Genomic DNA, 25,132 nt, shown 5'->3' with positions numbered 1-25,132 from the left:
AAGGATGACCTTCAGACCTAGAAGGCAATTAATAAAACACAGGGCAGCTCTTCTTTTGTTTTCTGTTCATTATTTTTTTATGGATTGATTGATTGATACACATTAATATGCAATTTGTAATAAGGTTTTTTCTGTGGTTATATAGACAATACCTTTGACACTTCAGTAGAAAATATAGGTTTAATAAAAAAAGAACAGCATAGTTTGACAGAATAGCTCACAAATTGCATTAATAAATGTGACAACCAGTCAAATCCTGCAATTTTTTCCACACTATTTTCTCTTTGAATTCGGTGATTCCCATATATTCTGTGAGCAGGTATAAGAATTGCAATTTTTTTTAAAAAATGTATATAATACTTGTCAGTACTGGCAACTTCTGAAAGGACTGCCGTGCTTCCAGCTGATCACCTTGATCTCAACTCAGTGTGTGGTCATAGTCAGACCCACCACTGTTTCCATCAGCAGGAAGCAATTCAATCGGCTCTCAGTGTTTACAACAAAAGTGACACGATAATGACAGTGCTCTCCCTGATACAAACTCAAAACATCCCAACTCATAGAAATTTACTGGGGTTATATCATTATGTCAAACAAAGACAATACAATATGTTGTTCTGTTCGGGTTAAAAGTAAAACCCCATACTGTACTATAGGTCATTTTTTAAATGTTTTTTTTTTATTTATTTTTTATTATTATTATTTGGATTTGCACAGTATGTCACTCACTGTGCTTCATTTGCATATGGCTTGGGTGCTTGGTCACTTCCTCCATCAGTGCAACTGTGCCAGAGCAAACTGTCATATTTTGAATTCAAACTGTTAGAGTTCCAGTTCAAAGTACAGAGATAGCTCTCTGTGTCTGATGAAAATTAACGTGAGGGATTTCATATCGCTTTCAAATCAATCCCAGTGGCAGGTGGAAACAAGGCATTAGACATAATACTTACCTTGTCCAGGATACTAAATAAACAAAGTTAAAAAAAAAAATTTGAAACTTGCAATTTGAGCACCACAGAGAGATGCCGGTTGATAAAAATTAACCTTTTTGTTAATCTTCAAATTAACTTCTCAATGGATGTTATTTAATCAAATGAGTAGTGATTGTATATCTTATCATCATGTTATGTTTTGTAACCATTAACACATTGCTTTCGGTTGGTACCTTGTGCAATCTGCTGATAGAAAAAGATATTGGGTTCCTGAGGATTTTATGAGGCTGACAAGAGACAGCTTGGAGTTTAACTTCGTGACGTCACTACGAGCAGTGCTACATTTTTACTGATGTTAACTGTTATTCATGTTTTCATTTGTAATGAAAAACAAACAGACATTCCATCTTTTAATAGTTCCCTTGTATCCTGGAGGATATTACAAATACATTTTTAGTTGTTTTTTAGTACATTTGTGTAAATTTATCTCACATAAAATTAGCAATACAATTGTGAAGAAGCTAATAACTTTTCAGAAAGTGAAACAGAACCTCTGGGGGAAAAAGATAAAACAAAACAAAACATGAATAATCACCAACTAGTCCTCAAAGGGAGCAGGTGTGTTCAATTATTTAAAAGATATCTGAATCTTCTATTCATTTTAATATAGTATCATACAACAGATGCTGAGTAAATGTTTAACATTGAGAATTTAACATCACGGTTCTTAGGGCTAGATTCACTCCTGTTATGTGTTAGATTCTGTACAGTGCACACTTCAAAATAAATGTCTTTACAGTAGCTGGTACAGCTTCTATTATTGAATTAAGTCTATCTTCTTCTTTGTAATGTGTGTTTTGTTTAGAAAACTATATATTATTTATACACTGATTTCTTCTAATACATCCCTACTTATTGAATACTGTGGAGTTGTCTATATGCCTTCAGTTTCTGTATCCATGTTAATGTATGTCTTATTATGTCATGCAGTATAGTTTTGTTGGTGTTAGGAACCGTAATCCAATTAAGTTCCAAGATCCTAAAAATATCATGCAAGATTTATAAATGAAAATCCCATCACCCTTTTAAATTATTTTACAGTGCACTACTCTAAAGGCTCAAGATAAAAATAATGTTGTTAATTTCAATGTATTTGTGTTATAAAACTTCCTGCCAAACACTCCTGATTTGCTAAAAAGAAAAAATAATCAATCCCCGAGTGACGGTGAAAATCCATGGAAAAAAGTCAGAGTGAGTACATGACGTCTAATCCTGGTCCTAATTGGGTTATAGCTAACTCGAGGCAACCCCATCTGTTTTAGCCTAAAAACCCTGGCTGGAGTTTTGATGCAAAGCATCAGGCAAATCCCTGAGCTTTATCCAACGTTAAGTTCTGTTAGAGAATAAACACAGTCAAAAAAGAGAGCAAAAAGATGTTAGCACCTGGTAATGACATGTTGCAGAACCCAAATGAGACAACAGTTTCAATTATTGACTTATATACATGTATTAGCCTACACAATGAACTATGTGAACCTATTTTATACCAAATCAAACTGTTTTTTCTACTGTATGGTATCGATTTATACTTTTGATCTATCCCATATTCAGGAGGATATATGACTATTGCCAGCTTCCACTATAAAACAGGTAATCTCTGTGTAGCAATCCAAATTTTTTAAAGTATGTGAGGTCCTGTATTATGTTAATGTACAAGGATAAAATGTGTAGTGCCCCATATTATTTTAAAATAAGTAAATACATTTTATTATCAGAAGAACATATGATCAGAATAACAATACAACAACAAAAACACACCTTTGTGTTGCTATGGTGGAGTTCACAGATAACACTCCTCAGATATCCTTCTTAGATATTTATAGGGTGAGGAGTGGCAACAGCCTGAAGGAAGGAAGCTTGTGTACCTGCAGCTAAAACTACTAGACTGCCAACAACACCCACCAGAAAATCACATTTTAGTCTTAAATTAAACATGATTGGGGGAAACTGCAGCTTTAACTAATCTGGACTATTTACAGCGGAGAAGATAAATGGGCAGCAGGTGTTCTTAGGTTTTATCAGTCCTGTTAACCAGATGCCAATTGTCTATAATAAGCTGCTACAAAGTTAAAGTATTTTTCTTTTACTAGCTCTTGTAGAAAAACAGATACTGTAATGCAACGGATTACACATTTGTAAAGAACTGCAAACTAGGAAGGGGTCAAATAATTTTTTTTAAAAAAGTAAACGAAACAAAAGTTATGGTAGCTAACTTTAATTTTAGTTACACTAAGTATCTTTTGATTTGGAGCTTAAAGTTCTGGATGCAATGGTAAATATATATCACTGCAAACAATTCTTCCTTATCCTGTATCATCCTTGCAGTTTCCAGTATTTAGCTTTATTATTATTGCAATAACGCATGATAGTGTTAAAAACAATATTATTATTATTATTTGTTTATTTAGCAGACGCCTGTATCCATGGCGACTTACAGAGACTAGGGTGTGTGAACTATGCATCAAGCTGCACAGTCACTTACAATTACGTCTCACCCGCAAGACGGAGCACACGGAGGTTAAGTGAATTGCTCAGGGTCACACAATGAGTCAGTGGCTGAGGTGGGAATTGAACCGGGGAATTCCTGCTTACAAGCCCTATTCTTTAACCACTCGACCACATAGCCGCCTTTATTACATTAGTTTTACTTTGTAATTGTACAATAACAAGTAATGGGTGTGTGCAGGCGGTATACAAATTCACCGGCTATGTTGCAACTGCTACAACAGCAAAAATGTACGTGGCGAGGTCATTGGTTATAACTGGTCTCTATTGCGCATGTCTGATTTCCATTCAGAGCGCTCAGCCCAGATTGCTTTGACGTACAGACTGTACTACAGTACTTGGCCAACACAGCAGCTAATTTTACACAGCCACGAAACTGAATAAAATTCTGAATGAAAATGAGCTACACTGCCGAGGAAAGAGGAAACCCCAACACCCTGAGTTACAGGGTGTTTTTCAGTAAGTACGAGTTCAATATTAAAATGAAAGCCGAAGTGTGCTTGCTTCCGGCTCCATAGCTGATGAAATACTAATAAACCATTCGTAATGAAGCAAACAGGCCGGCGCTTCTCGCACATGTTAAAGGAGACGTGCCGTATTTTAATATCACTTTAAAAAATACTCGTTGCCATTCTTACAAGCAGATAAATATAATCCTATATATTTGTATTTTGTGATTCTTAGAACCAAATTACGTTAAAGCCATGTGAGCTTGTGCTAATAAAACATAATTATTACTCTTACTGCTATTATCGGACTGAGAGCGTATAGTTTCACAAGAGCAAAATGAGAAATATTTTGGACAGGATTAAGGTGTTTTGTATTTCACTGTATGTTTTGTATATTTAAATTGCTTTTTTTATTTTTTAGAAAACTCTGAAGGAGTGTACATTTCTCCATTTCATGATATACCAATGTATGCAGACGAGGCACAGGTAAAGTAATATAATAACTTCAGTTAAGCCAATATGAAATATAGGGATATCAGTAGGTCGCTTGTCTTTATCCTGCTTTATCTAAGAAACGTGTTTTATTTTTTCTTATGTAGTCTTTTATACTGTACCGTCTTTTGAGGAAAAAATACAAGCCGCTTTTTATAGAATCATTCATACCGGGCACCTCATCATAATGGCAGCCTGTAATGACAGAATGAAACAGTAGTTTTACTTTCATTTTATTTCCAAATGAGCAGAGCGTGGGAAATGAAAGGATCTTTGTGCATCCCGTGTTCAAAACGTTATACATTAGTACTGTGCAGTATGTTTTGCTTAATCTGCTCAGTATGTGTTCTGTAACAGTGTTAATTTTATAAGTCGCACTGGATAAGGGCGTCTTCTAAGAAATAAATAATAATAATATCTAACCTGAGGAAGTCATTATGGTATTTAGGAGTCCAGAAGAAAGAAAGAAATCAAATTGTTAGTTTGTGTAGAAATTGTATTGTTTTGTGTTTTTCTAAATGTAAATGAGATGCAGCATAAAAACTCCTGGATGTCTTAATATCAAATTGATTTTGTTTTTCTTTCTTTGCTAAAATAAATTAAATGAATAAATAAATACTTATATTAATTCTGACATTTTTAGTTTTGTGATTCTGCACTTTTACCATTTTGTTTTGTTATTATTATTTATTTCTTAGCAGACGCCCTTATCCAGGGCAACTTACAAAATATCACATTATTTTTTACATACAATTACCCATTTACAGTTGGGTTTTTACTGGAGCAATCTAGGTAAAGTACCTTGCTCAAGGGTACAGCAGCAGTGTCCCTGACTTGGGATTGAACCCACGACCCTCCGGTCAAGAGTCCAGAGCCTTAACCACTACTCCACACTACATTTCATTGTACCTAGTATAGGTTACTGGCTGCTAAAGCAACAGGAGACTTGGGCATCAAAGGAGAGGTTACTATCCAGTAGTACACCAAGGCTTCGTACATTGGGGGAAGGCAGCAGCAGACAGTTTCCAAGGTTCAGGGAAGCAATATTGAGATTCATGAGTTGAGTTTTTGATCCTGCTAGAAGTTGTTCAGATTTGTTAGTGTTGAGCTGTTGAAAATTGGTAGACATCCAGCCCTCGATGTCTTGGATGCAAGCTGAGAGTTTGATCATGGCAGAGGGACATCCAGGGTCTAGTTTTAGGTATATGTAATGTCTTATGTTTGGGATGTTTCCTGTTTTGATTTTTGTCAAAATAATGATGGACAAGGCAGAATGTCCTTATCAAGTTTTGTGTCCATCTCTTTAGACTTGTCCCTATGGTAACACAGAGGGGTCTTTCTAGAACAGTTTGAGTCAGCCATTTTTTAAAAAATTTTTTAAACAGTTCAAAATTATTATTATTATTTATTTCTTAGCAGATGCTCTTATCCAGGGAGACTTACAATTGTTACAAAATATCACATTATTTTTACATACAATTACCCATTTACACTGTTGGGTTTTTACTGGAGCAATCTAGGTAAAGTACCTTGCTCAAGGGTACAGCAGCAGTGTCCCCCACCTGGGATTTAACCCACAACCCTCCCTGTGCCACTGATGGTGTGTGTGTATATATATATATATATATATATATATATATATATTCTTTGTAGCTGTTGGGTAACCTGGAGAAACTACAGTGCTGACGATAACTACAGTGGTGTAGGAGTCTTCACACGTACAATATTGCATGTTTATTGGGTTTATTTAACTTTATTTCTACATTTGGCACCATCACATTAACACCCATGGCCACCAATAGGTAATATGTTGAGACAGTATTAAACTAGAAGAGACGTTCTGTGTGTGCAATGAGCATCAAGAAGGTATTTTGAATACTGAAAGATCTGACGTCTCAAACAATCACCCCTTTTTCAGTGCTTGTATTTTGTCACGGGCATCCACTTATTATAAGCCCATACCTTAAACACTAATACCCATACTCTAAAACACCTTCAGGTACATCCATATGCAATATCAAAATAATGTGAGACGATGAGGTGGGGACCATTGGTCCATTTGATGTAGAGTGAACCATTTCAAGTTTCATCCCAATTAAATAAGTGGTTCTCTAGATGTTAAATTCTGAAGATAATAAAAAAGCACTGCTTTAAAAATGGGACATCAATAAGTTTGTTGAGTTTGTTTGTCACATTTAATGAAGTTAACAGTTTGGGCCTATATGTTTCGCAAGAGATTTAATAAAAATAATTAGAATAAGGATTAAGAAAGCTTCTATGACTGTCCCTTCCGCGACAGTCCCACTACCGTGGAAGGCTTTACTGTACATTATACCAGCAAGAAAAGAAATGGGAGAACTGAGTTTTCTCACAAATAAATCTGTTCTTCTGTAACTGTAAATGTGTTTGGATTTTAAATGTGAACTTGAAAAAATTAAGACTCAAGCTCTGCCTTTTATTTTTCAGAATATCTTCAACATGGTTGTTGAGGTACCAAGATGGACAAACGCCAAAATGGAGGTAATTTCTTTTTTTAAAAACATTGTACAGCTTACTGATTCAATGAAAGGAAATTGTTTAGTAGCTGCAGTTGAAATTAGTGACCTGAACATTCATTAATTTACTGTAAGCATGTGTTTTTTTTCATGGCCACATGCCATTTTGTTGTGTAGATCTTTAGAAACAGATAAATAAGGTTATGTCCTGTATAGTTTGGTAGTTATGCACTTTATACTCGGGGGTTTAATCAATGAATAAAATTGATAAAATAAATACAGGATCAAACAAATTTCTTTCAATTGGTATCAGAAAATGAACAGCTGTATTGTACTTTTTCTTCAGCGAACTAAAATAAAATAGCACATTACATTTCTCTTCAGCTAACCTAAATAAACTAGCACTCAGTAAGTTACCTTTGTTAGTCTGAAACTTGAAAGCTTATGGTGTTCTAAAAACAGCAATTAAAAACAAATCAATATTTGAAAAGACTCACTTTGTTTAACTTTCAATTACATATGTAAGTAAATATTTGCAAACTGTCAAATTACATGCAAGTAAATATATATGTACTGTATATTAAACAGCTGCCATTATTAAATATTTGCACTAAATAACATTACGGTAATACTTTGTATTGCTTGTAATTGTCTTTTAATACAATTTCATATCGCAAGCAAACAGGTGTGATTTAATAGAATGTAGATTGAATATCTTTAAATACAAAGACCGAAAAAAAGAAAGAAAAAGCATACACCTCACTATCAAAGGTGCCCTTTAATCTTTTTTTTCTTACAATGTTGATTTATAGTACATGTTTGAAGAGCATGTGTTTTGACAGTTTTTGTCAGAAATTGGATATCAAAGAATACACCTGACAATTAATTTCTTTGTAGAGGGGGGTTATAGCGTTCTGGCTTTATTTTATTATTGGAGGGTATAGTGCTACACAGCTGCAGTGTTGTCTCTGGAAAAGCTATTACCCCCTAGATTTTGAATTATTTTCCTACTAGCATGCTGTAGTTTATGTTATTAATAGTGGTAATGTCAATAAGGCAGGATTAATAAAGAGTTAGAGCATCAGTATAAAACTTGTGGCTATTTCTGAAGATTATTTTCAATAATTTGCCTATTTATTAATATGATTTAAGCTGTTTATAAATGTGTCTATCTTATTTATTTATTATGTTTCACAGAACTTCTGAGCTATTGAGTCTTTACTGGTGATTTTTTTAAAGCCGTAGCCCACATGGTATGGAATCCCAGGATGTCACGTTGCAGTCACATGCCTATTAGTTTCAACTTGAATGTCTTTGTCCGTTTTAAAATGATGGTGAATAAAAAATCAATATATAAAAAAAATGGCAGTTAAATATGGCCATACATTTCAAGACAGGAAATGGGCCTATTAAATTGACCTAAAAATCAGGATAACTCTGAAATGGTTTCTACTTACTGTACACCTTTCTTTTTCAGATTGCCACCAAGGATGAGCTAAACCCGATAAAACAAGATGTTAAGAAAGGCAAACTGCGATATGTTGCTAATGTGTTTCCTCACAAAGGCTATATCTGGAACTATGGAGCAATCCCACAGGCACGTTTTGCTTGCATTAGATAGGCGTCCTTTTTTTTTGTTTTTTGCTTCCAGTTTTTGTTTTTTTAAATTGCAGAACCATCTGTCTTCATTTTGAGAAACTGGTGACAGTTTGTGAAATAGGTCAAAAGCTGCCATTCGTTAGTAGGGGGTTTAATGGCCAGCTGCTTTTCACAAAAGTAATCTTGCATTTAGTTATTGATTTAAAGGAGGACCAAGTTTTGAAGAGTGCATATACCGTAATCCTAGCATAGGTGGTGGGAGGCTACATATGAAAAGCGTAATCCATTCAAATATTGCAGTGCCTTTTAATACATTACACATTGTTTGAATTCTAACTGCTTCCTGTAGGTTTCTTTACAACATTACTATTTTCCAATTTGTATTGTTCTCTACTAAATGCATGCAATTGTCTCTGACCAAAAAAGTTAGTCATTTATGGGGCTGTGTGACAGGGTAGCGTCACTGGCAAGGCTGTGTCCCGTCAGGGAGAGAGACTGAGACACGAGAAGCTGCAGGTTTAAACACTATTTCACATGTTTAATTACAAAAACTAGACAAACAAAACACTAACAAACAAAACAAATAGGCACAAGGGCCAAAACAAAAGTTTTTACACAAAACTCACAAACAGCACAACAAAACACACCTTCACCAACATTAATTCTACTGACACCCCTGATTACCCTTTTTAAACACCCGTGGCTGGAGCCTTGTTAACCATTAGTCATTGAATTATGGTCCCAGCCACATTCCCATGTGTTTTCTTTTGGTTTCCGGATGATCTAGACCACATTCAGGACACAACAGTATGATACCATTGGTCAAGTTAGCTTATGGGTACATTTATCATATTTGTATCACTGACTTCATATTTGGAAAGTTATGTAAACATCTGCATGATAAAGGTGTCCGTCACAATATAGCAGCCACATTAATGTCATAAGATGTTTGAGTTTTCCACATGATATAGCACAGTTTGATGCATGCTTAGTTTAATTGTATGATTTATATTTCTCTTCACCTTTACAAACAATAACCTGCAATTATTCCAAAACTTGATTTTGTGTATATAACGGTATGACCTGAAATTTCGGCATACTTGAACTCCATCAATGTACTTGTCCAGTGCAATAACCTTAGATTTTGCTACTCTAAATGTTATAAGTTTCTGTATGATCACTGCACTTTTGTGGATTATTCTGCCTCAAACCAACCAAAGTCCATTTAACTGCAAATGTCATAATGTACAGCTATGGCCAAAAGTTATGCATCACGTAGAATTTTAGGATTGAGACATTTAAAAAGAAAAAAAAAGAAAAATACAACATAATTTAGATCTTTTATTTAACATCATGTAATCAAAGAGAATACAAAATGATATTGCAGGTGTCTACTGGAAGCCATAATAGTGGCTATAGAAAAGGTTCCACTGTGATAAATAAATTACTTAATTATTTTGTGATTGAGAACACTGCACAATCAATGAATGCTTTTAATCCAGTTAATTCTACCCTAGACGTGGGAAGACCCAGGACACAAAGATACAGACACCGGTTGTTGTGGTGACAATGATCCAATTGATGTGTGTGAAATCGGCAACAAGGTAATTTATTTATTCATTTATATTTAGTTTTCTGTTTTACAAATTATTTGGAGCATTTGCATCTGTTAAAATAATTCTATACACCATTACCAAAATATCACCATTCTAAGGCCAAATAAAAAAATGTGTGGTTCTGGTTACCCGACCTACCCTATCTTTTCCACCCGACCCTAAACATCTTTTGCTGATAACGGGCTACATTTTTCAATATCAATGTGAAAAATTGATCACTGTGCGGCCTCATTTCGCTCATGCGTTTTTCCAGAAGCCTCGCACAAACAAGATCTTAAGTTTCATATCAATTGTCGCCGTCTGAGTATCACCAAGTACCACTAGTTTTGCAAAATAGTTGTTGGAAAAATGTGACTACATACCAGAAAAAAATATAATATATATATATATATATATATATATATATATATAGGAGGCTGTGTGGTTCAGTGGTTAAAGAAAGGGGATTCAAATCCTACCTCAGCCACTGACTCATTGTGTGACCCTGAGCAAGTCACTTAACCTCCTTGTGCTCCGTCTTTCGGGTGAGACATAATTGTAAGTGACTCTGCAGCTGATGCATAGCTCACACACCCTAGTCTTTGTAAGTCGCCTTGCATAAAGGCGTCGGCTAAATAAACAAATAATAATAATATATATATATATATATATATATATATATATATATATATTTCATGATTTGCCACAAATCATGGATTGCCTTGTAAATACTGTATTACGAAATTATAACAAAATGTTCAGATCAGCTGAATAACTTTTGAAAAGTCTTCAATCCCATAAATAATTTTCCTGGATTGAAAGCTCTTAAATGTACTTGTGTGTGACCTGTAAAGGAATACTTGAACATCAAACATTGCAGCTGATGCCTTTCAAATACTGTTCCACAAACAAAGTTAAGCAGGTAGGTAATTTTATTTCAAAGTTCCTTAACAATCCAATTAATATATAAATAGTTTAACGTCCATTTAACTGCTGTCAGCTACTTTTGTACACGTCCATCTACTAAAACAAACAGAAATATCTGATAATGAAAGTAACTTTAATTTCTTACTGGTACTGTATTACTGTGATAACAACTACATTTTTCTTTATATTGTCATCTGAAAACATGTTAAATGTACACAAAACCAGATTTAAAAAAATAAAAATAGATCAGCTATGTGTTATCATTTAACGCGGTAAAACACATAATCAGAACGATTAAACAAAACATCCATTTTTAAAATATAAATTGCTCTGCTATTATCAGTTTCTGTTTTGTACTGAACCAGATCACACACACACGTTATGGAGGCTTGCTCTAAACAAGATTATTGGTTTTGTAGTGTATGAAACATTTTTGTTCTACTATTGTTCTCACTATTATTGTTCAATAAACATCAGTCTTTTTACAGTACATTCACAAATACATGTCCTACTGCTGATTAGCTTAGATTAGTTATCATACAATGAAAACGATTATGCTATGTACACAGTACTGGGGTGAGAATTGGCCCGGGCTAATGTTCACCCTCCCAGAAGACTAATGGGGTGAGAATTGGTCTGACAGGGTGAGAATTAGCCTGTAACACCGGCACTGCTGCTGACAGTGCCGAGCCACTGAATACCCAGTGCCAAGAGGCTTATGCGAGTGTGTGCTGGCAATGTGAATTAAATACACTACCTTTACAGTAAATGCAAACACATAAAATGTGGTTATCTGGATATATTAATTAATCGTAATTAAACCTCATGCATATTATGCACGTGTGTATGTATCAATCAATACATAATACCCCTAACTCTGATATTATTGAAAACCGCGAACCAAGTTTGAACAGATTGTGACTCGTTTGTATCCTATAGCATAAGACAAGGCAGACAGCCAATGAAGATGCACCCTCAAAATGAGACTGAGCCAGCTGTGAGGTGGAGAAAGGGGAGATGCTCACACTGCTTATTCAGGAAAAAAAAACAAGAAAAAAAACCCAAAAAAACCTCTACCTGCCTACCCTGTTTTTCCCAGCATAACCAGAACCACACTTTTTTTTTTTTTAATTGGCCTAACCTGTTTAATTTCTTATTTTATGTGGTGTTCAGCATTCTGTATTGTTTGCAACCACTATTTACCACACACTATACGGGTGTGCAGGATCAAAACTGGAAGTTCTTAAGATTTTTGACCAACAGCACCTAGTTCTGATCCTGCACACCCCTACTTGCTATTCCAGAAAAAAAATCAACCCCTCTGTCTGTTTCTGAAAAGACTCCTAAAAGTCATTATAGTCTCTTCATTTAAAGTTGGTTTCTGTCCCCTCCTCATTTTTTTTTCAGAAACAACTCCCTTGGTTGTAAAAGTACATTTGTAAATAGTTATAGAAGTAGAAGAAGAATTGATTTATGCAAAAACTGGAATTAAAGTGCACTCAAAAGACTCAAATTTGCTGATAGGGAAGATTGAAAGATTTTTTTTTTCTCCCTTCTGTTTAAGGTTTGCTCCATAGGAGAGGTCATTAAAGTTAAGGTTTTAGGTACTTTGGCTATGATTGATGAAGGAGAAACTGATTGGAAAGTCATTGCAATCAACGTTGAAGACCCAGAGGCAAATGCTTTTAACAGTAAGTGTTATGAATTGAATTTTAGAAGTTGGGATTCCGTTAAGATTTTTTTTTCACTGAAGGGCATTGCAGTGATACTTCACTAACGGCATCTAGTGTTTCACTAATCAGAACCTGTGTAAGGCAAGATACTGATGCTAAACTCATTTAGATTTCTTACTGAAACTCCAGATAAAAAGATTTCAAAACATTTGTCATAGGATGGTTTTAAATGGTAATCTGGCAGCTCATTAAGGTTCCCCTTTAAAGAAAAAAAATATAATAGTTCTTGTAACTAGTGCCTTTTTATTTGACACTGCATTTTACTTTAAGGTATTGATGATGTTAGACGGCTGAAGCCAGGTTACCTGGAAGCTACAGTAGACTGGTTCCGAAGGTACAAGGTACCAGATGGTAAACCGGAAAACCAGTTTGCATTCAACGGAGAGTTTAAAGATAAGGTATGCAGCTTTATAAAAATATCTCATTTGCAAGACCCATAGTAAAACATAATTTCCAATGAAGTAAAAACAATGTGTTTTATTTTATTTCTAAGATTACAATTTCTCAGATTTTGTGTGAATAGGGTGTACAGGATCAGTACGTTCGATACTCAAATGCTCCTCGATTTTATACTGTAACTGTGGGGCTTAGCTGCTTAATTAGAGATACTATTCATACAATCCAAAAAGGTATTTTATAAATTCACCAGAAAATCTGAATTAAGAGGATGTTCCCTCAGAAATCATGTCTGATTGCTGCTAGTCATTCTTGATGATGTTGTAGCTACACTATGAATATCACAGTACCACAGAATTCTCCTGCATAGCTACGATTTGGCAATTTGAATCTGACAGTTACTTGTGTGTAAGTCTTAACAATGAAAATTGTTTACTCTTTTTTTGCAGGACTTTGCCATCAGTATTATAAAGAGCACCAATGATTATTGGAAGGCTCTTGTGTCTAAAAAGAGTGGAGGGGAACTCAACTGGTGAGTAGCAGCATTGTCTGCATGTCATGATATACAACAGGAGTAACATTACATGAGTGTGCAAAAAACACCTCATGTTCTTCATTCATATGGAGAGTGTTAATTTAAAGCCACCAAAACCTTGATTGTCAGAAAGCTTCCTTACCTTACCAGAAAACAGTTAAGGAAGTGTAAAGAATTAAGACTGCTGGCGGAACTAAGTGTTGACATTATCCACATTAATACCAATAAAGTATCTGCTGTGGTTATTAGAATATAACCCATGGATATCCAAGGAGCCCTTTATAGGGGATATTGGGAGCAGAAAATAGCTATGCTGAGGATAATCTGCTACAGGTTTGAGTTATTGAGACAAATGAAAACATATTGTAAATCTGTGAAAAATGTGATTGAATGTCTCGTGGTGCTGTTGGTGAAGAACATTTCAGCAAAGGAAAATAATCCTTTTTAAATTAACAATGTAATACTGTTTGACAGCCAAAGCCAATCAGTAAAATTCCTGTTTTGTTTTTGTGCAGCACAAACACATGTGTCTCTTACAGTCCTTTCTTGTGCACTAAAGAAGCTGCACAAGCAGTCGTTGATGAGGTAGGTCTATCAAGTTTTCTGTTTTTGAAATCATTTTTCTTAGTTGGTATTCTTCTATTGAACATAATTCAGATATACGGACGCTAACTTTTCGTTGAAATGTACTATATGTTTAATTTAATTACAAGTTTGTTTCTAAACAGTATTTGTTTCGATTAACTTTGATCTCGAATAATGGTATGATTTTAAAATTGATACAGGAATAATGGTATGGTTAGAATGGTTGATACAGAGATAATGTTATGATTTAAACTGATTTAGCCTAGTGCTGTAAAGCTTCTGGGACCTAAATCATACTAATTGTTTTCAAGTATGTCAAACCTATTTAATTCACTTAATTTTTAGGAATGATTTGTAATGTGTTGGTCTATGACATCCACATACACTATAATTAGGGTTACTATTTTCAGGTTTTTTTTTTTATTTTCCATCTCTCTCCATCCCTTTTAAACCTTAATTTTGTTGTTAAGCCTTAACTGAATACCAGATTGTTCAAATTAGCGTCACACTACCAGAAACTAACGCAGTGGGAATTTAATAAGCTGAATTCTGCGATTAGAGCCAGAATGAATTGCAGGTTCAAATAGAATCAGATGAGATCAATGCATGTCATTTGTTAACTGGTAAAAAGAAACAACTCCTTTGGTAATTCGTGTTTGATTAAGAAAGTGAATCAGCTCAAAATATGTTTAAAGGGACATCATGTGATCAAAAATAAAACCTGAAAACTAGAAGCCCTAATTATAATACATAACTGCATTTTAGTATTTTCATGAATTCAAGTTTCATCCAATTCTCCTGTAAGAAGCAATGGAAAGAAAGTTGGACAGAACCTACAGAGCAAAATAATACTCAATACAGAGCATAGATGTTAGTTTTGAATAATTGTCTCAATAGATATTAAATTACTTTTTATTTGTTTTATTGTACTATTGTCCTCTGTCTAAAATTATCCTAAACATCTGTCTCTATGTATTACAGAAATGCTACCTCTGTTTAGGCTGATGGTCATATTGTATACCAGAATGTGTTTTAACCAAACATATCAATGTTGTCCCCAATTTTACTGTGTTGTAGACATCGCCGTGTGGAATTGCAGATCCGGTTCCATCAGATGGTATGCATCTTACCTTTTGTTTCTGGAGTTTCTGCTACAGTATACTGTACTGTTTTTTTTTTTTTTTTAAATGTATTAGAAAGGCTGTTCTTTGTTAATTGAATTCTTATAAATACTTGTTTAGTTTATTATTCTAATTGTAAAAGCATTTTCATCAAGAACCAATTGCATTCTTAAGTGTCAAAGTGACTATCAAAATTATGACAACATTTCTACTTTTAATAACACAAATACATATTCAAAGTATTTCTACAGCTAATTGAATTGCATTGCTAACTCTCCCATATATATATATATATATATATATATATATATATATATATATATATATATATATATATATATATATATATATATATATATATATATTAGGGATGCACCAAATCCATCTCAAAAGATTCGGCCCGAAATACCAAATCCATCTCAAAACATTTGGCCGGATACCGAACCGAATACCGAATCTACAAAAACTGTCAAGAAAAACTGAAGGAAACTGTTGAATGAAAAACAGACTGGCAGCTACTAACAAGGGACGCGCACAGTCTTTTGTTTAGAGCCTTTTAGTTCATAGTATTTTTATTACCGAATGGAAATACATCCCTGAATAAGATTTCAGTTTGAAACTTACACAATTTACCACTAGCCCCCTCCCCCCACAATAGAAACATCAAAATACAGAACTGTTTACTTGGTTGTTACCAAAAGCACACACGTGCCTGCAAGGATCATTTCCATCAATCAGACCTAAACAGCAGCTGATTGGCTTTCTGAGTCTCTGACTGAGCAGGACTGTGTGAAGCAAGAAATATTAAACAAATAGAAACTTTACCTGCTGTCACAAGGTTACATGAAAGAGTGCAGGTGAGTGCAAAGTTATCTATAAAAATGGTGTTGCACCATTTTGATAGATATTGTTTACTGTATAAAAAAATTCAAGCAATACGATTAATCGTTGTTACGAGGCTCTCCAGATAGAATCGCCACCACAATTAAACAATTAAATACATTTACTAAACTGCTGAAGCGATGACGTGTTTAGTGTGTGCGTCACCAGTAGGGAGTTGAGAGCCGTGACAGAGTTCATCAAACGTTGTTGTTAAATACAAAAGTTACGTTCAATACCGGATTCGTGTCTTTTATTTAAAGAAGAACCTCGTCTGGGCGTATATAGGATTCGGATTAGTAATTGTTCGAATCTGAACCCTGCTCAAAAAGTAGGTATTCGGGCTGAATCCTGGATTCGGTGCATCCCATCCCATATATATATATATATATAATTATATAAATAATAAATATGGTATTATCAAGAAGATTATATTTGACCTTATGCTGACTATTCTGTATACTAATATTAGATGAGTAGCAAACATTAAAGAGAGACCCTCCTGATTTTTTTTTTTTCTTCTACAGTGGACAAGATGTACTATTATGAGAAGAAATAAAGCAAGAGCATAATTGCTAAAAGAAGGACCCACACTGATCTACCTAGGAAGTAACTGTAAACTGTAACTAAAATGTTATTTTTTAAAACTGTTCTAAAGGAAGTGCTGCAGAACACAGCATGTATCCATCCCTGTGAAATCCAAATAAGGGAATAACAGGATCAGTAAGACTAGTTAATTTATTTACTATCAAAGCTTTAAATTAAACATAGTGTTGTATCTTTAAGCATATTGACCACCAGTTAAACTTAATCAAGTAAAACTCAGGTATTATCATGTAAACAAAGTTGTACCGAGTTGGCTTTGTATGAAAAACTTGCTTAATAAAACATTTTCTCTGTAGATCCAGTTTGTCTTTTATTTGACATATCCCTATAATTATTACATAGATATTAAAGAAATGCCATAGCGTTATGTTCTACAACATTTTGTTCTTAAAGTACTGTACTGTGAAGTATTTAAAAATCTGGAAATGTATAGCTTTATGAATTGTAAGAATGGTGCGAGTATGATCTTGTAAGTGAATTGAACCTATTGCATTTTCCTGTATTTTAGATGAAAATAAATTGTAATTAAGATGGATATTCCAATGGTATAATGACCTTGGCGCCTGACAACGCAATGTTCCCCAGGCCAGGGAATCGGTTTATTTACATGTCTGTAACATTTTCTGTCTTGATTTCCTCTATCGTGCCTGTGTCAACAGTGTGCACCATTTAAAACCAATCCACCTTGAGAGGGGTGGGAGTGCCGTTTTCATAAACACAATAACACACTTCAGGTTGTTCAAATATGGTCCCAAATCCGCATGCCTAGGCTGTTTACCATCACAAGGCAAAGCACCCCTAGGTGTGCGGTTATTGAACCTTATTTAACACCCTGTCATGTACTGTTGCTTTCTTACGCAACATCAATGGTGATTTATAAGGAGAACAAACATTCAGAATGATTTGGTTTCAATATACAAATGTAAATCAATACTTTTTTTTTCAGGCTGTTTGAGACCATTGCTCTTTTAACAAAAAGATTGGGCAGATAGTTATCTGAAACTGCATACTTTTTTTACAATTTCATTTTCCATTTTTATTTTGTTTTTTGGCATACAATCTTTCAGCCCATACACAAGGGAATAACTGAGTTCAACACCAAAAGTGCAACCAGTGGGATGAGATAAACGGGCAGTTGTAAAATATGAGAGAAAGAATGTATTTTAAATGCAAATAAGCACAAATGAACAGTCCATAATCAATTTAAAATTTTTGAATAGTAATTAATAACACCGTACTTTACGGCTACCACCTATTTTTAACATGGTGCAGTCGTTTAGTGACCTCTAGTGGTTATTTGGGGGTATGCTCCAGTCTACGGGCATTTTTGCACTGTTAAAGTAGGACCAACAGTGTCGCTTAATATTGTATGTTTATAATAAACGTGACTTTGTAGCAGTGTTTCTATTTATGTTTTATAAAATCAACTTTTCACAGTGTCTTTTATAATTCTTACCTTGCTAAATATGAACTTTTTCAACAGCTTAAATCCTTTGCTGTTCCCTTTCATCAGCTGAGTGTCCTGGTACCTGGGAGATCTAGTTTTCATCCATGCACAAGGAACAGACTTACCTGGGAAGCTAAGCCATGTTTTTCTAACGGGAAATATATAACCATTCCAAATGTAACAATCGGTACTATGAACTGTATATGGCTGTATTATAACCGGCTAAAGCGACAGTATCATTCAGGACTGTTATACACAGGGCGACAACTAAAATATGGATCAAGAAATATATGAAATAATTATCTTTAGTATCTATTTACTAAAAAAAATGTAATTTTATTTGACGGGTATTGTATCTGTTTCTGAGATCAGTTGCGTTTGCTGTACGGGCAACATTCACAGAACACCGAAAGTATTTTTTCCCCAGTCACGTGATCTTCGTAAAGTACCGGAAGTGAATTTTCGTTCATTTGGGTCTGAAGCTTATTGAGTTGCTACGCGGTTCCGGTGTTCTGTCAGAGGTTGAGAGTTTCGGGCCAGAGGGTGAGAAAGAAGCGATTCGGTTTTGGACGGTGAGTGGTTCAAAAAAACGACAGGGTGAGGTGAGCAACACGGGTTTGGGTTTTAGTTGGCAGTTAAACCGGAGTTCTTAAATGACATGTACTTCGTTACTGTGCCTAGCCGGTAGGCCAGAAATCACAGCAGAGCAAACCAGTTCGGGTCCAATACGAAGGGTCTGACCCCCGAGTCTGACCCACTAAGTCTCAAAATACAAGGGGACACAAGCAGGTCCGTGCTTAGCCAGGGGCACGACTATATGATAAGTGTTTTCACTGGGGCTAACCAGCTGTCCTTACGACACGCACTCCTTATCAAGAGTGTTTGAACACTTGTGAGGTTGGGCAGGGCTTAATTTAAACAGGTGTTGCCTAAAATAATGTAACTTTGAAACCATACTATACGTGTCAGTACTTATTCACTGTCAGTGTCAAGGGACAAGTGTAGAGTGTTGTTCATGACGAGGTAAAATATTTATTTTTGCTAGTGGGTAGTTAAGTTACATCTAAATATTTGTAATTCATTTCATGTGTATTTTCCTGTCGTTTACAGTATTTAAAAATCCCAGTATTTAAGTTTTAGATAGAATAGGACAAACTAAAAATAATATTCAAGATTGAAGTCGGCAAAAGTAGAACCGCACTGTCGATATCATTAGAGTACAGTGTCTGTTTTTTTAAACCTCTATACATGCATGTTTTTGCCAACTGGTGTAATGATATACAGTATTTCATTTTTTTAATTATTACCATGCTTTGTGGTAATACTAAGCCTAAAACAAGAGATATGCAATCCAATAGGAAGACTTTTTTTGCAGAACTTAACTGTTAAAGGTTTCTTTATAGCTAGACTTGTATATGCTAGTGGAATAATATGTATTTCTATTATAAATTAATAAACAAGGAAATAATACTTATTTAAAGGAGTATTTTTTAGTCCTTCATAGAATGTGCTAATGTGTTTTTTTCTTTTGCTTTTTTTTGACACTTGCCCTTATTATGATGTATTATGTAAATGTATACTTGTCTTAACCTTGATAATGTCTTATTCTTTTGTTTAAGGTAACCGCGCAACAACAATGTCTTTTATATTTGACTGGATCTATAAAGGTTTCAGCAGTGTGCTCCAACTTTTAGGTACTGTCATTAAAAAAAAACAAAAAACGAATCTAGCACAACCTACTTAATACCCTGCTTCATGTAAAATGGTTAAAATATTAATGATAATATACAATCTTGAAAAATAGTAAGAAACTGTGCTTTTGTATTGTTTATGGAATGCTTTGTCATTTTTTCACTTTATCCCTGAGAAATGAATCTGTCTGACTTATTAAACATGTGCGATTGTATTACGGTAGTCATCATTGTTCATAACAATGACTTTCAGCCCAGTCTTTGAATTGCAATGTGTTTTCAACAGTGACATTAATCGAATGGATCCTTTTTACATTAAAGAAACCTTTGTGTTTTTTTAGCCTAATTAACAGAATGTTCTTGGGTCTTGCAGGTTTGTACAAGAAATCTGGAAAATTAGTGTTCCTTGGTTTAGATAATGCTGGCAAGACAACACTGCTACATATGCTAAAAGATGACAGATTGGGGCAGCATGTTCCCACACTACATCCGAGTAAGTAACTTGATTTTCTATAGTGCAACTTCCTACTTTGTGTTTAAAAAAACAAAACAAGAAAAACACATCAGTGAGCCTTTCCAACCAACTTTGATTGAGATCCAGAAACTCAACACATTCTTAATTCGAAGTGCCCTAGAGGGCTGAGCCACCCAATCTCATTGGGTTAATTAAATGGTCTTTTGTAGGAGAAAACAACATTACATGTGTCAGCAGTTTGTTTTAAAGTAATAAGAGAAATGAGAAGCAGGGATATTTGGCCGTTTTACACCTAGCAGACTTGCAGTGTTTCACTGGTCATATAGCTGAACAGCGTGTTAAAAAGACTTAGAATTAACAATTAAGGTGTTCATCTCATTTGTTTCTCCATTGGAATTGATACTAACCTAAATACAGGTAGAGCAAATACAAGTTTGTCTGAGCATAATGAAAATTCAAGTGAATCTTACAGTATTATGTGCCATTGGTTTCAATAGATTACAATATTAAAGCTTTCTATTTATTATACCAATCTAATAACATGGCTCCAATTTAAAAAAAAAAAAAAAAAAAAAAAAAAAAAAAAAACTTAGATTATCCAGTTGAATGTGGTCTGAATTGTACGTTTTTAAACTTTTTGTTTGACAGCGTCAGAGGAATTGACAATTGCTGGAATGACTTTCACAACGTTTGATCTTGGTGGACATGCACAGGGTAAGAATATTGCTTTTAGCTATAATTTTATTTACTAGTACATCTAAATGCAAAGTTATGTATTGCTAATTTAGTTGTTTTTTAATGTGAAAGGAGACCATAAACTAATTTCTAACAAAGGGGAATTGGACAGAAATATACTCTAAAACTGATTAAAATGTGCATATGTGATAATCTAACACATGGATTAAGCTTCACACAAAGTTTATAGTGCTGCCTAAAAACTGTCAGCCAAACAAAGATTGCCATCGTAGCATTTTCTTGTCTTCGTTGGGCAATAAATATACTGCATTAATAACACAAAATAATGCATGTTTAATTTTTTTTTTATTTAATCCTTTTCCTTATATCAAGCAAAGTACATTCTAAATTGAGAGTAAAACAAGTTATTTCCTCTGTAGCTATGCATACAAGTTTTTCAATGCTAGAACTCTGAACATTTGTTCTATAAACATTAGTTATGTACTATGTATCCCCAGGTAAATGCCTTAACATTCTGAAATACTGCTTTGAAAGAACAATCCTTTATTTTCAAATTCACAACCTGAGTGGCCTTATATTGTTATTTTTTAAGTAGCTTCATTTTAAGGGTGTAACTAGGAGTGAACAAAATTCTGTTGTGTGGCACCCATTTACAAATCGAAGTGTCCGAGGGTTGAGAGTAAAGAATTGGAAACCAGAACACACTATTGTTGAATTCAGACCAAACTGCCGAATTAAGTAGTTATACTAATCAATTCACTCATTTGACCATCATTCCACTTGCCTATATCATTGTCAAAGTGAGATGTGGTGTTATAATTGGAGCATCCAGAATTAAACAATTCTGTAAAGTTTATTTTCATTCTACACAGCACGAAGGGTTTGGAAGAATTACCTCCCAGCTATAAATGGAATTGTCTTCCTAGTGGACTGTGCAGATTTGTCACGCCTTGCTGAATCTAAAATTGAGCTTGACGTAAGATCAACTTTACATTTACTTAACGTTAAAGGGTATATTGCTAAGCTGGTTAAATCATTTACAAAATGTTTGAGGGAGCCTAAAATTGCTTAGGGTCAGTTGTAGTTTGGTTATTCATTTTAATTAAGTGTTAACGCAATGGGTGTTTGTTTTATGTATTTTGAGTTTCAAAGCAAACTGATGTAAATAAGTAAAATTGTGTCTGTCAAATTCTGTGATATCCCAATAGTGACTGTATGCAATTAGCACCTGTTTGTTTAGTTAGTGGTCCTATGTTGTGGGTCTCAGAATATATAAGTTTTTAAGTAAAACATACACCTACTCCAAAAATTGATAAGATTATAATAACCACTTGTCTATTTTATCTTTTGACTTGTTATGTTTATTGGATGGTGTGGGTTCAGTTGTAGTTTAGCGTGGTGTAGTGCCAGCTACTTGACTACTACACACCATTTAATTATGTTTTTAATCTCTTTAGGCACTGTTGACAGATGAGACAATTTCAAATGTGCCAATCCTTATTCTGGGCAACAAGATTGACCGGGCAGAAGCAATTAGTGAAGAGAAACTCCGGGAAATCTTTGGTCTATATGGTCAAACATCAGGAAAGGTAGGATAAGCTTGCACATTACACTTGCACATTGCGTCTCTGATGTTCTGTCTCTTTCTTGGTTTAATGTACTTCTTTTTGTTTACTTCTAGGGCAATGTGCCATTAAAGGAAATGAATGCAAGGCCTATGGAGGTGTTCATGTGCAGTGTGCTAAAGAAACAGGGATACGGTGAAGGCTTTCGTTGGCTTTCACAGTATATTGACTGATCTCTTTACACATTGTATCATTTTGGACTGAGATGGTTCCTGACTTCAACAATTTTTGTACAAGGACATGGAAAAATATACTTTTACCCAAATCGGAAGATGTTATACTTTTGATATATAATTACCCCTTTAAAATTTTACCAGTACTCAAATAGCTACCTGTTTGCTGTGATCTGCTGCAATATATTTGCAACACAATTTAAAGCGCCTCAAAGTATTTTCAGCTTGTACTTTAGTATTGGTCAGATGCTTTTTAAAGTCTTTTATTTAGATTTATTTTTAATTCTTCATAAACCGTTTATCCAATGTGAACAGTGTTCCTTCTGATGCTGTGTAACATTTGTTACTTTCACATAACACTTTGAAACATTATTTCAATTTTCTGGTAAGCCAGTGCAGGGAGGTGGGGGCAGGATGCCATGACCAGGTCAAAGTTGCAGAAGCTTGCAAATACACATGCTTAAAAAGAATGCATGCATTATTAATGAGCGGACTGTTTTTGAATTTTGTAATAGCATGTGTATTTACAACCTGTGTTAGTTAAACCGTTTAAAAAATAAATAAATACAAAATTACATTATGTAGCTCATTGTCTCTTTAATTGTTGTAATGAGTTTTTAATTCTTAATCATATTAACTGGAAATGGAAATTTGGTAGCAATAAATAATGCCTTCTGTCTGGTTGAACAAACCTCCTCCCTCCCCCCTAAAAAACCCACCCAAACAGCTTAAAGAAAAAGGGATTCTCCTGCATCTTTCTTACCTGCAGCTGTGTTTTTACCCTTGCATGACAACTAAGCCCTAATAAGCCACTTTTGAGAGCTGGATTTATTTGTTGGCTTTCTGAAGTAAGAAGTACTGTTGAATGGTCATAAAGCGGAAAGGTTTTGAAGTGAATCAGGCTGTACTCTTGCTTTGTATTGACCCATCCTAGCAGACGTTAACCATTCATGTTTCACAGATAATGTGTTATTGAATCAAATATTGAATCAAAAAAGCAATGGGCTTTTTTTTCTATAGTTGCTGGTCAAGGTACAGCTGGTGTCTTTAAACCTTATCCTATTTTGTGTGGAAGAATAATTTTACTAGTTATTTTTAGATGATGTGTTTAAAGAATGAAATGTGTTTAAAAAAATCAGTGCAGTATGATCAGCACTGGTTATATTTACCTTCTGCTATATTTACACTAAGTTTACATGCTTTTATTTTTGCAGCATATTAAGGATAATTGGTGAGTGGGGGATTGTTTTATTTTTCATGTAAACTAGCTAAACTATATTGTATGTACTGTACATGTTAATGTAGATAAAGAATTTTGCATTTGCAGGGCAACTATTTGAAATTTGCCTACAGTTCACTAACCAATATTCAACAGAGTTAGTTGGGGTGTGGTAAGTATTTTTTGAATATGAACTACCATCAACCTATGAGTTGCTTCTGGTAGTATATGAGAATTCTTATGGCACACCATCCAAGACTCAACAATCATAGCTTTATGTGTGCACTAAGAGCAACTATCATATCCCATGTGTTTTTTGGCAAATTTGTAAATACTTACTAAATGATGACTTGGATTTCAGGACTTCTAATGTCTTGGTATTACAGATCCCCCTCAGCTGAACATATAATATACTCTGACCAGCATGCCACTTAGGAAAAGTGGTTTCAGCTTTTGAAGGTTTATTCAAGAACTTAATGTATGGGTCAGTCAGCCCCAATAGAATAAGTATCGATGAGTCAGTCCACCCCAAAAACATTAACACATTTTTTACTATTACAGCTATCATGTTAAAATTTTTAAGCACACTGTATATTGAAGAAAATGTGGTTCTAGAATAGTCATCTAGTGTTTTGATGCACTGTCGAATGAATGGAACATGTCTGTTTGTTTATGCAGTGATTTAGTGCTGGATCAGACCCCATAATTGATAACGACTCAACGGTTGTGGAAGAGCACATCCTATCTTCCAGATCAGAAATAGATGGGAAGGAATTCCCACTTGGATCCTAATACATCTTGCATTCATTAATTTTGTAATGTGAATCCCTGTTGAGTTATTTCTGTTTGTGTCGTTTTCTAAATATAATTAAAAAATAAAATATGGTATTCAGTTTT

General features: G+C 34.4%; 2 protein-coding genes across 5 annotated transcripts; both read left to right on the top strand.

Moving 5' to 3' along the window:
- Positions 1-3,769: 3,769 nt before the first annotated feature.
- LOC117417988 (inorganic pyrophosphatase-like) lies at positions 3,770-17,204 on the top strand. The gene is made up of 11 exons (XM_034030459.3): positions 3,770-3,956; positions 4,368-4,432; positions 6,905-6,958; positions 8,411-8,530; positions 10,050-10,136; positions 12,619-12,745; positions 13,058-13,185; positions 13,633-13,715; positions 14,234-14,303; positions 15,381-15,420; positions 16,831-17,204. The coding sequence occupies exons 1-11, from the start codon at positions 3,890-3,892 to the stop codon at positions 16,860-16,862; spliced, it is 873 nt and encodes a 290-aa protein (XP_033886350.3). The 5' UTR covers positions 3,770-3,889; the 3' UTR covers positions 16,863-17,204.
- Positions 17,205-18,775: 1,571 nt separating this feature from the next.
- On the top strand, positions 18,776-25,132 carry LOC117418450 (GTP-binding protein SAR1a). Of its 4 annotated transcripts, XR_009306761.1 has the most exons (8): positions 18,776-18,928; positions 19,976-20,050; positions 20,421-20,540; positions 21,171-21,236; positions 22,091-22,194; positions 22,676-22,807; positions 22,900-24,247; positions 24,914-25,132. XR_009306761.1 is itself a non-coding variant. In XM_034031520.3 (7 exons), exons 2-7 carry the CDS (start codon positions 19,993-19,995, stop codon positions 23,014-23,016), a joined length of 597 nt encoding a protein of 198 aa, XP_033887411.1. In that variant the 5' UTR covers positions 18,776-18,928; positions 19,976-19,992; the 3' UTR covers positions 23,017-25,132. The 4 variants fall into 4 exon arrangements, 3 of the variants coding, with proteins under 3 accessions (XP_033887411.1, XP_033887412.1, XP_033887413.1); XM_034031520.3 differs by having other exon boundaries at positions 22,900-25,132; XM_034031521.3 differs by having other exon boundaries at positions 18,812-18,958; positions 22,900-25,132.

Source organism: Acipenser ruthenus, chromosome 13 (genome assembly GCF_902713425.1).
Source record: "Acipenser ruthenus chromosome 13, fAciRut3.2 maternal haplotype, whole genome shotgun sequence".
Taxonomy (NCBI): Eukaryota; Metazoa; Chordata; class Actinopteri; order Acipenseriformes; family Acipenseridae; genus Acipenser; species Acipenser ruthenus.
This window is presented reverse-complemented; position numbering and strand designations above follow the sequence as displayed.